Source organism: Phaenicophaeus curvirostris, chromosome W (assembly GCF_032191515.1).
Source record: "Phaenicophaeus curvirostris isolate KB17595 chromosome W, BPBGC_Pcur_1.0, whole genome shotgun sequence".
In the NCBI taxonomy this organism is placed as follows: domain Eukaryota; kingdom Metazoa; phylum Chordata; class Aves; order Cuculiformes; family Cuculidae; genus Phaenicophaeus; species Phaenicophaeus curvirostris.
The window spans coordinates 3,831,674-3,843,990 of record NC_091430.1 but is presented as its reverse complement, the minus strand read 5'-3'; the positions used below and the strand labels follow the sequence as shown (position 1 = coordinate 3,843,990).

At 42.9% G+C, this 12,317-nt stretch overlaps 1 protein-coding gene and 1 long non-coding RNA gene across 2 annotated transcripts in view; one reads left to right on the top strand and one right to left on the bottom strand.

Moving 5' to 3' along the window:
• The window catches only part of LOC138732952 (uncharacterized), a 212,084-nt gene that overhangs the window by 48,074 nt on the left and 151,693 nt on the right, over window positions 1-12,317 (bottom strand). The gene's annotated exons all lie outside the window — the stretch shown is intronic.
• Window positions 7,877-12,317, top strand: part of LOC138732941 (E3 ubiquitin-protein ligase RNF38-like) — a 151,076-nt gene continuing 146,635 nt past the window's right edge. Inside the window, exon 1 of the mRNA XM_069879739.1 lies at window positions 7,877-8,107. Within this exon, the coding sequence (XP_069735840.1) occupies window positions 7,975-8,107 (133 nt within the window). The 5' untranslated portion in view covers window positions 7,877-7,974. The remainder of the gene's footprint in view (window positions 8,108-12,317) is intronic.

Genomic DNA, 12,317 nt, shown 5'->3' with positions numbered 1-12,317 from the left:
GTATCTTTTAATTGTAAAATGGTTGAAATGAAAAATGCTTACCAGATATGTTACCAAATTAATATGCTGTAGCCATTGTGTCAAATTTTTTACTTATATGAAATGGTAAGGTCAGTATAATTGCTTGCACCAAGAAATTGCAAGCTACAGGTCTAGAAAATATTACCCCTTCAAATACTGACTGAAGTGTTTTTTAAGCAAATTGAAGTAACTGAAAAGTCTATCACTCTGCCACACCTGTCCATTTCTTTTTCCTAATTAAATTAACTGTTAAACTTTCCAGGCACCTCTTCTGATTGATCTTGACAGCAGAGCTGGGCATCACTACACTAATCAAATATGTGGAATTTTTAAATGTTAATTAATCTTCATGCAAGGGGACAGAATTGGTTGCATGTAACCCTGAGAGACTGTGAAGGTCCCAGGGGATTCTCCAAGGATTAGAGCTTGCCCCTTGCTTTGAAGGGAAATAATTTGCCTGTCAGGCAATATGGTTACAAATTACTAAAAATTATGCCCATAGCATCCCTGCTTCACAGTCTCAGGAGGGAAAATAAAGCCCAGAAAAAAAAGATTCTAAAGGTGCCAGACTGAGAAACGCGCACATGTGACTTGTACCATGGTCACTGTAATGCCTACTTCCCAACCCCATGCCATCAATATGACAGTGACTTTTCTGCATGTGCCACGCGATGGGGAGGCTGAAGATACAAACTTCAGTGTTTGCTCTCTATGATAGGCCTATGAAATACATGGAGAACTGGGAAAAAGGAGTGGAAGGAAAGTGAAGGTGGGATTGAACACTGAAGAAAGAAATGTGTGCACATGAGGGGTGTGTGAGAGCAAAGCTGGTGGAGCTGCAAAAGCACATGCTTGAAAAAAGGTGATGTGGTGGGTTGACCTTGGCTGGAAATGAAAAATGCTTACCAGATATGTGACCAAATAATATGCTGTAGCCATACACTACAAGAAAGATATTGAGTTGCTGGAGTGTGTGCAGAGAAGGGCAATGAAGCTGGTGAATGCTCTGGAGAAAAAGTCTTATTAGGAGCAACTGAAGGAAGTGGGGTTGTTTAGTCAGAAGAAAAGGAGGCTGAGGGGAGACCTCATTGCTCTTTGCAACTACCTGAAAGGAGTTTGTAGTGAGGCAGGTGTCAGTTTCTTGTCCCAAGTAACAAGGGATAGGATGAGAGGAAATGGCCTCAAGTTGCACCAGGGGAGGTTTAGATTTCATATTAGAAAATATTACTTCACTGAAAGGATTATTGGGCACTGGAACAGGCTGCAGAGAGAAGTGGTCAAGTCACCATCCCTTGGGGTGTTTAAAAGATGGGTAGATGTGGTGCTTAGGGCCATGGTTTAGTGGTGGACATGGCAGTATTAGGTTTATGGTTGGACTCGATCTTAAAGGTCTTTTCCAACCTAAACAATTCTGAGATATGCAGGAGTTCTTTTGCTGGTATAAGCCCAATATCCATTAGGGGGCACTGCCAGGTTGATCCACGGGTTTAAATAAAGAGCAAGATTTAAAATTAATAAATAAAGAAGTCACATTCAGAGTTGGGCTCAATTCCATACACTTTTGGGAGGAGGGGCTGTAGCCTTTCAACTGCATACGGGTATAGTGCCTAAAGAGACATTCAGGTTTACAGCTTCAACACATTCTTTCCATAGACTGTTTTCCTGTCTTGATCTGCATGCAAAGCTCTTTAGTTTACTTACATAGTCCTCAGTATGACTGTTTATATTGTCTTGCTCTGTCTACTAAAATGGGAGCAGGTAAAGAATTGTAACTTAGACATAAATTGTAGTTTTCTAAAAGTACTCAATAGCGAAAGAAATATTAGCAGATTTTTAGAACCAAAATTCACACGCTACTACTGAAATGATATTCAGAGACCTTGAGACATTTACTTTTATGGAAAACGATTGCTCAAAGATTTTGTTAGCATGCATTCATTCTTCCAAGTTTGAACCTCCAGACCATATGAAGTAAGTCTAACTGTAAAAGCAACCACCCTGACTTTCCACAGCTGCAGCCAGTAATGAAATTCAGTGGCAAAATTGCCATTTTTCAATAAAATGGTTGTAGCTTAAAGTAAGATCAAGAACTTGAACTCAGCATGCATGAGGATGTAGTACAAACATCAATACTTACAACTCCAAATGAAACCTCTTGATGTAAAGGATCATGGGTTAAGAACTGGATAGGAGCTGAGGAAGTCAATGTTGGTGGATGAGTTGATGGAGAGTAGGTAAAACTTCCTATAGGAAGATGTTCTCCGAGCAGTTCTACTTCATTCTCTATCCTTTGAAGTGGCTAAAAGAAATACAGGGTTTGTTGTATTAATAGAAAACATTTTTTTTTAAATTTTTTTTAATACCAAACCACACAGCTCCAATTATATGTTCTGAGGAGTTGTGGAAATTTTATGGAGTTGTACGGAGTATCTGTGGCAAGGTTTTGAGGAGGAGGGGCCTGCAAGGGTGGCCTATGTAGGAAGAGGTAAGGGCCTGCTTTGTGCCAGACACAGCTGGTTCCAGCTGGCTCGGCAATGGACCCACTGCTGGCCACAGCTGAGCCAATCAGCAGTGTTGGTGGTGTCTCTGTGATAACATATTTAAGAAAGGGAAAAAAAAAAGCTGGGCAGCAAGAGGAGGAGGGAACAAAAAGAGTGAGAAACAGCAGAGAGAACACCAAGGTCAGAGGAAGGAGGAGGAGGAGCTCCATGGCACCAGAGTACATATTCCCTGCAGCCCATGGAGGACCCACTCTGGAACAGCTTGATATTTCCCAAAGGAACTGTGGCCCATTGAGAACCCATGCCAGAGCTGATTTTCCTCATAGGACCACAGCCCACGGAGAACCCATGCTGGAGCAGAAGAAAGGTGTGAAAAGGAAGGTACAGCAGAGAATGACTGCTATATACTGACCATAACCCTTCCACTCCTCCCCCCTCTAGTGCCACTTGGGCAGGAAGAGAAATCTGGAGGAGAAGAACTACAAGCAGTGGATGAGGACTGTGTCAGGGATTTGATTACTTGAGAGAACTTGACCCAATCAAGTCCGTGGGACCAGATGAACTACATCCAAGGGTTCTGAGGGAACTGGCTGATGTCCTTGCAAGGCTGCTCTCTGTCATCTTTAAAAGGTTGTAGAGATCAGGGGGAGATCCCTGACAACTGGAGAAAGACAAGCATTGCATTCGTCAAGAAAAAAAAAGACCAAAAGGACAATCTGGGAAACAACAGGCCAGTCAACCTTACTTTGGTCCCTGAGAAAATCATGAAGCGAGTCCTCTTGGAACGTATTTCTGGGCACATCGAAGAAGGAACAGCCAACATGTCTATACCAAGGGAAAATCATACCAGATCAACCAGCTTGTCTAGTATGATAAAGTGACTGGATTTGTGGATGAGGGGAGAGCAGTGGATGTCATTTACCTCAACTTTAGCAAGGCTTTTGACACTATCATCTCCCACAGTATTCTTATAACCAAGTTTGGATGTTACAGTCTGGGTGGATGGACAACCAGATGGATAAAAAAAAATGTTTGGATGATCAGGCTTAGATCATAATGGTTAATGGGTCATACTCTACCGAGATGCTGGTAACAAGTGGTATGCCACAGGGACCTATCCTATTTAACAACATTATCAATCACCTGGAAGAGACAGTCTTCGTCCTTGGAAGTTTTCAAGTCCCAACTGGAAAAAGCCTTGAGCACCCTCACCTGACCTTATAGCTGATCGTGTTTTCAACAGAAGGTTAAACTAGAGACCTCCTGAGGCATCTTTCAACCTGAATTATTCTCTGATCCTGTGATCCTATGATCCCTTTCATCAGACTGTATATATGAGGCAGCAACTGACTTCCTTAATAGAGACATGTTCTCAAACTGAAGAAAATAGTTATATTTCACTACCATAAAGACTAATTGAAGGCACACTGATGTATGAAGAATTAAGAAATTTCTTACAAAAACAACTCAGCATTTCCCTGTGAAGCAAAAATTTTCATTATGAACACCATGATTTTTACTTGTATATAACCAACTGCCATTTTATAGGCTAGATGCATTATCTTGAAGTTATACTTTTGCTATTAGGAAAGATCAATTAAAATCTCAGCTCATTTTGGTCTAACTTTTGAGGAAAACCTTAACTCTACTATTTCACTAATTGACCCTTCTTTTCCCAGTACTGAATCCCACATGTTTCAAAACAGTCAGATATGAAAGTCATCTTGTGGAATAAAAGGAAAAGGAAAATTGTTTACCCATTCTGCTGAACAAACTTTAAATTGCCAGCATTTTTAAAGCAATAATTCTTCCAGTAAGACTTGACAGCAAAAAATCAAGCTATCAAACAGAGCTAAAAGTTAACAAGGGAGCCTATTCCTGAGGCTTAATTAGCAATCTAAGTTAAGAAAGAAGCCCCGACATTTTCTTATGGAAGACATCCTGATTACCGGAGAAAACTGTGCAGAACTGTTCCCCCATGACTATAATGAAATTAATGCAATAGTGCCAATATCTGACATTTAGCACAGCAGTATTTCATAGAATCATAGAACCATAGAATCGTTTGGTTGGAAAAGACCTTTGAGATCATCGAGTTCAACCATGCCTGTCTACTACTACCCCACGTCCCTGAGCACCACATCTACCTGTCTTTTAAATACCTCCAGGGATGGGGACTCATCCACCTCCCTGGGCAGTGGTTCCAGTGCCTGAGAACCCTTTTGGTGAGGAATTTTTTCCTAATATCTAATCTGAACCTCCCCTGGTGCAACTTGAGGCCATCTGTTACTGCTCAAAACAGTCTGAGCAGTATTTGTTAGTAATAAATTCTATTTCTGTATTAATGAAATATTGGTAGAGCCCCAAAGAAACAGGCACAAAGGTGCCTGGCAGGAGACTAGTAACTGGAAATTACAAAACGTGATTTTTTCCTTCTTTTCCAAAAAAGCATCTTCTCTCATGTTTGCATAAGCCCTATTATGAAGGCATTAACTTTTCAGAAAAGTTTGTTTAAGTGAAAAGAGTCAATGATTTCCATAAGCAGGGGAGAAAAGAGGTTCCACTAGTCTGCAAAAGGTTTAAGTAATACTTTTCGCACTACTATTTAAGGGGGATACAGTGGTCACTTTAAATAAACTGTGAATTAATGTGGTAGAAACATGCAATAGGAATAATGCTTTGTGCTTTCTGATCTCTCTACAAAGTCTGTTCTCTGATACCACTGCTGCACTGCGCTTAGATCTTTATACTCCCTTTTACTTTCTGGAAGAACATCACCTACAGAAACAGTACATCAAGCAAACTTATGTCAGACTGACAGCAGTACAGGCCTCCAGGGAAACAGTGGGCAACAGCTGAGGAAATCTTAAGAGAATCAAAATGAATTTCAAAACAATACTTTTTTTTTTTAAATTTTTTTTTTCTTCAGACTAAGTCTTGCTCAGGTAGCACTACTATAAAAACCCTATTGCTTACTCTAAGTCAGATGCATTTGCTCTCTCAATCAGAAAGTTATTAGAAAGACAAGAGCATTATTTGCTGATAAACCCCCAAATGTTTTGGGAGAGGAGATAAGAAGCATTACTTACTGAACGTGACTGCTGTGCTTGGAAGGGAACAAATTGCCCTGGAGGTGGCAGGTGAGACGGGTGATGTGGAGGGAGGTGAGGAGGATGCAAAAGGAATGAGTCGTTAGAAACCAGCGGTTAGATGCATTATTTATTGCAGGCAGAGATTTCCTGGCTTTTTGCAGATCTCCCAGGAACCAGGGCCACCCTGGTAAGACAAAGGCTCATTTAATTGAAAATACATGGATGACAAGGAGCCAGGGCTGGAAAAGTCTACCAAACCCTTTCAAACCTTCCCCGTTGAGCTTAAGCCTTGTGCGTACACACACATGCACAGAATTACAGAATGGTTGAGATTGGAAGGGACCTCAGGAACTCATCTTGTCCACCCCCCCTGCCTCAAGCAGGGTCACCAAGAGCCAGTTGCCCAGGACTATATCCAGATGGCTTTTACATCATCTCCAAAGTCAGAGATTCCACAACCTCTCTGTCAACCCTTCCCAGTGCTCAGTAACCCTCACAGTAAAGAAGTGTTTCCTGATGTTCAAGTGGAACCTCCTGTGTTTATCTTTGTGTCCATTGCCTCTTGTCCTGTCACTGAGCACCACTGGAAAGACCCTGGCTCTGTCTTCTTTGCACCCTCCCTTCAGGTATTTATATCAGTTGATGAGACCCCTCCAAGCTTTCTCTTTTGGCTGAACAGCCCCAGCTCTCTCAGCCTTTCATCATATTGAGATGCTCCAGTATATGCCAAGCAGTACAGGCTGTACTACTAGCCAGTGGCTTTCTGTTTTCTGTGCGCATGTGGCAATCCATGTGAGGCTGCCCTCCCTCCACTGCTTGTATGCTTTGGTCATAATATTTTGAAAGGAGAAGGGAAAAAAAAGATAAAGATGAGTGGAACTCTGCCTGAGCTTAGTGTTAGGCTCTTGACTGCTGAGACATCTGTCACTGCCACCGCTGGGAGTGGGGGCAAGTAGAATCTGGGGAAAGAAGGGAGCAAGGCCTGAGAGAGGGATATGCCCTAGCATCTCAAGTACTGTATGATGCAGGATAGCTTTCCCCTACAAGCATGGCCAAGGGATACCCAAGGTGATTGGGCTGAGATCTGCTGGTGCAGCTGAATGCTGGCAATGGGAGTGGAATGGAAGGAAAAGAAGTGGAGAAAGGAAGTAGAATACAGAACAAAACAAGGGGAGAAAAGTTTGTGTCTGGTGGGGTGAGGCCCTCCCTTGGTTGTCACTTTCTGTCCTGTTCGGGGGCTGGTGTTCCAGACAGGCACTGTTCCCCTCTACTGCCTTGGGATCTGAGTGGACAGAGTTGGTATAAAAGCAGGAGGAACGTGCAGGGCTGGCTGCGAGCTGAGCACTCTTCTTTCTCAAAGTGTATAATTTAGGCCGATGGCAGAGGATGAATGATGTAACTTTTTCCCTGAGAGCAGCCAGATCAGCGTTAGGGGATAGAGGACTTGCCCCTTCTTTACATAGGGAGAGGGGAAAGCGCGCATACACACAAAGACGGATCTAATACATGAACAAGCACCCGCGGGGAATCACCCCCCTCTTCCGGTCAGGGACGAGATTGAGAAGAGGACCTTGCTGTCTTGTAGGAGGGGGGGCCAAGAAAGCAGAGGAAGTCCCCGAAACGGAAGAGCGGGGGGAGACGACTGACTTCACTGATTTTCTTTCGCTCCCCTGGCGTAGTGCTGTTATTGTTTCCAGGGCAGAGGTGAGGGAGGGAGAGCTATAATAGCCTTCTATGCTGCCTTTGTTTTCTCTCTTACACTGAGCCCTAGCCCTCTGAGTCATGAGGCACAGCTAATCGCCTCCTCTGCCGAGCTAGCAGGCTCAGCCCCCACCCAGCGCCCCATAGCCCGTATCGGGGACAACGAGCGGTGTCAGCCCCCTTGCCCCACCGCTGCTACTTCGCAGGGGAAGGGGAGACCGAAAGGAATTTTGCTGCCGTGCCCACCACCCCTCGTGCGTTGTCCGGGCAGCTGGGATTCTGTCTGCTGCTAACTGCTTAGGGGCGGGCGGGGGGAAGTAATGCCAATCGCCGCCAACTCGCAACCTTACGCCGTGCAACCCAACTCCCACCTCTTTCCTTCCGCCTGCCTGCGGAACTACGACCGGAAATCCACAAAGTCCGGGGAGGACGGCGTTAAAGATCGATCGGATCCCCTTCGCCAGGTGGGAGAAGCGGGCAGGGAAGTTGGACTAACCATCTGATTGGTGGCTCCTTCCATCGGCTCTCCCCTTCCTGCGCTGTCTTTCCCCGCCTTCTTCTCCCCCTCCCCCATCGCTGCTGCAGCCGTCACCACCCCCCCCCCCCCCTTTCTTCTCCTGGAGCTCCCCTGAATCCTCTCCAGCTTCCTCAGCTTCGCCATGAACGGGGGTGCCGCTCATTTCCAGCAGCCGTCGCTACCCCTACACAGGCCGAGCCTCCAGGAGCAAGGATCTCGGAGCCAGGGCAGAGGCAGACACATCGTCGCCTCAGGCACCAGAGCCCCTGTGTCAGGTAAGCGGCGCGTGTGAGGCGGGAAAGTATTTTTGGGGCGGGGAAGGCTATTCCCCCCCCTCCCCCCGGACTACCCCTTTGTTCATCTTCTCCCTCAAAGGTCCCAGAAGTTGACCACTCTCCGCAACACTTCAGTGGAGTTATGCCCGCCCTGCTGGGTATGTGTCCCCATGGGAGACACGACGGGTGTCTGGACTCCAGGTGGTAAAACACGCGAGGATGGGGGGAGAAACCAGAGTCGTGGTATCGTCCTCCATCTTCTTTGAGGTGTCTGTACCCTCAGAGCTTATGACCTTCTTGAGTGGTCGCCTCACGGCATGGAGGGCGCTGGGTTCCCGGGGCTGACAAGAGAACAGCAGCACGCACATGAGAGACATCGGGGTCTCAGAAAAGCCACCGAGGAAAAACTCTGCTAGGGTGTGTTGGTTTAGGCTGGGATAGAGTTAATTTTCTTCACGGTAGCTGGTAAGGGGCTGTGTTTTGGATTTGTGCTGAAAACAGTGCTTGCTCAGAGTCAAGGCCTTCTCTGCTTCTCAGCCCGCCCCCACCAGCGAGCAGGCTGGGGGTGCACAAGAAGTTGGGAGGGGACACAGCTGGGAGAGCTGACCCCAACCGACTAAAGGGGTGTTCCATACCATATGACGCCAGCAATAAAAGCTGGGAGAAGAGGGAAGGGGAGGATGTTCAAAATTAAGCCGTTTGTCTTCCCAAGTAACCATTACATGTGATGGAGCCCTGCTTTCCTGGAGATGGTTGAACACCTGGCCTTTGCTTTACCTGTTAAACTGTCTTTTCCTCAACCGATGAGTTTTGCTTTACTTCCTGATTCTCCTCCCCATCCTACCAGGGAGTGAGAGTGTGTGTGTGTGTGTGTGTGTTAGTGTTAGAGAGTGGCTGTATGGTCCTAGTTGCTGGTTGGGGTTAAACCACAACATAATGTTATAAAAAAAAAAATAAAACTGTTGGGGCTCTGAAAAAGTTTCTGAACTCTCTTGCTCCGTGTGGCTTAAAGGGGTGCATGGGTCTTGCCACAGAGCCTGAGTTGGGTGTTAGGATAGAAGCATTTAAAGTTATTCCATTCTTTGTGACCTTTCAGATATTTTTTTTTCTTAGTATCAGATGTGGCATTATAAATTATGCTGTGGGAGAATAAATACTGAGTAGGCCCAAATATTTGAGTAGGCCCATTTGTTCTTATTATAATCATTGTTAATATAGTATCTGTGCTGTCTTTGTATTTCCTAGCCTGTTGGTATAATGTTAGTTTTTTTCAAATTTGAGATTACTGTTTTTTTTACTGTGCCTTTAAATATGTCTGTACTATCATTAACTTTTGTGGTATTCTGAATACCAGAGCTGTGTAACTTTGTAGTTACTCTGTTTAGCTTATCTTCCAAACTATTATGTGAGATTCAGTGATTGTCTATGGTTAGCTTTAATCTGTTTGGTAAAGAAACACCCTCCTCATACAGCTAATCTGTTATTAAATGTAGTAGATTGTGTGTACTCTTACTTAATTTCCTTAATGAGTAGGTGGCTGCTTGCCTTCTCACTGTCCTTTGGCTTTATTGGTACTGGAAAGTGAACTGACACTTTTGTAAGCATCAAGTGTTTGATTTTTAGAATATTTATTTTGTTGGGAAACTGAAGACCTTCAGGAGTAGCATTCAGTTCCAAAATTACATGCATATATAAATCCAAATCAGCCCCTAGCTGGTTGACTACTTTTTTTCCTTTATTGTCAGTGTATTTTAAAGTTATTATTAAGACTGATATGGCTTCTTAAATTCTTGTATGTGTTGGCAATTCCAGAAGGCTGGGAAAACATCATCTTATGGAAACCTTATCTTTCTTCCTAATAATTTCTGTGCATTGGCCATTTGACACCTGACTTTTTAAGTGCCAGGTCCATTTCCTAGTAAAAATTGTTACATGAAGATATCCCTCTGAGGAACAGCTTTTGAGCATCAAATTCACTCTTATTTTGGAGCTATGATGTTTTCAAGACCGAGGCCCTAACGCTTAAGTTTGTGTTTATTTTTAAACGTGGAAGTTCTCTTCTAGACTGCATTGGGATTTCCCACATGATTAAATTTTGAACACAACTGTGCTTTCAGCATTGGGATTGTTCTGCATCTTAGATGTTTTTCACCATTGTTTGCATATAGCAATAAGAACTATTATATAATATATTGAAATCTTATATTTATAACTACATATAATAACCATATCTATAACATAGGTTTTATATATATGAAGTCAATAACTATGCATTGGTACAGGAAGCACAGCAAACAATGCGAAATCATTTTTTGAGATTAGAGTTTGGAAAAATAGACTAATTAGTCCTTTCCTACAATATATTTGTACCTGTGCTTATATCTTGGGGAGTTACTTAAATGACTTATGCAAATCTGTAGCACGGATGTTTGCAATGTTAAAAATCTTACTCTAAAATTAGATATATTTTATACACAACAGGGTTTACCACTTTCCTTTGGAATTTGTGGCTGGAAATGTTTTAAAGGAATGCCATGTTAAAAATTTAGAAAGAATTTTAATTTTTAAATTTTAATTGGTTTATATATTGCATAAATATCTGTGTATGTGTATTGAATATCACTTCTTATGTAGCTATCTCCTCCCTAGTTATGTGTGTCTTTCATAAAAGATTATATTTAATAGAAAAAAATCTTCTCAAGATAAGTGATCTCAAGAAGGGAAGTTTTACTTAACAGCAGAACTGAAATGAACTTCTGTATAGAAATTGGATATTCTTGGTGTAGTTGAACAGTTCAGGTCAAAGTCTGATCCCAAATCCTCTCCTAGCTCTCACACATTTCTGATAATCTCATAATAAAATCAACTTAGTGTAGTACTGTGAAAGAAAAGATTTTACATTGTCTGTGTCTTTGAAACTCTTAGATACAGTAAAGAAATGGAATCTTTATTGCTTATTTAGTTCATAATAGTCCTGGTAACTGTGTACCAAGATCTTGCCACTGGATTAGGGGGAGTTCATTTACTTTCTTGTCTTTTGTCTGAAAAGGAATGGAGGGTTGTTCAAAAGTTTTGGTCTTCGTTAACGCAGATCCTGTGCTAAACATTCAGGTTTTTAGCAATCTCTGTTAGAGATGATGTTGCAGTCAGAAAAGCTTCTTTGCAACTATGGCTCTTGGAACAGTTGGGGCCAGTTTGTTCAAAGAGTTTAGCTCCTTTGCGTACCAAAATTAAATGATTACATTTTACAATTTGTTTGGATCCTCATAGCAGATGAATGTTCATTGTTAGTTATAATTTCAAACTTGTAAAGTTAATGTGTATTATGATCTGCAATTAATCTAGTGTTAAGAAAATGTAGATATTTTGCAGATCAATTCAGGTTGTGTGTAGATAGGGGAGAAGAAATTATTCCTGTCCTACCCCTTACCCTGGGAAAAGACCGTTTTGGATTTGTGAAAATCTATTTAGTGCATTTTAAGCAGTATCCACAGAGATAGACACAGACACACAGTTACATGCACAGACAAATCACTCCCAGGGTATGCTCTAATCCAATATTTACTTTGAACATAGCCAAAGTAACAAACGCATCTCAATCTGCACTTTGAACATGGTCAAAGTCATGCACAGTCCACAACAAGAACTCAGATATGATCAAATCCACTGGAAAGTGCCAAGGGGAAAAAAAAAAAAAAAAGGTCTGGTAGAATAAGGGGAGAGAATAAGGCAGAGAGGGAGAGAGAGAGAAGAGAAGTAGCAGGGGGAAAAAAAACCAAACAATCACTGCTCCAAGGGAGGTTTCCTCAGGAACCACGGTCCACAGGGCAGAGGGTGCACACATGTGCTTCTTGGCAGTGATTATTTATGGAGGATTGTTTAGTTGACGTGTCAGGTGCAAGGGGGATAGCTCTACCTAGCTTGCACACTGAGAAACAAAACGGTCACTTATTTGTTACACTAATGCATGCATATTCATTAAATTTCCTGGAACAGGTGTGTCTATTATAATCATTTCCGTTCCTTCCCTTTGGCATACACGCTCTGTCCTCTGGTGGTCTTGGGCAGGGGGCTTCTGGAGGAAGGCTCGCAGTCTTCTTCACGGTGAGCTTCTCAACTCTCCTTGTGCATGCTCTTAGACAGCTTGGGCACCTCTTCAAGGTTGCATCTGGTCCTAGCTGGTTCTTCTTCCTCTTATCCTGGTCTTAAC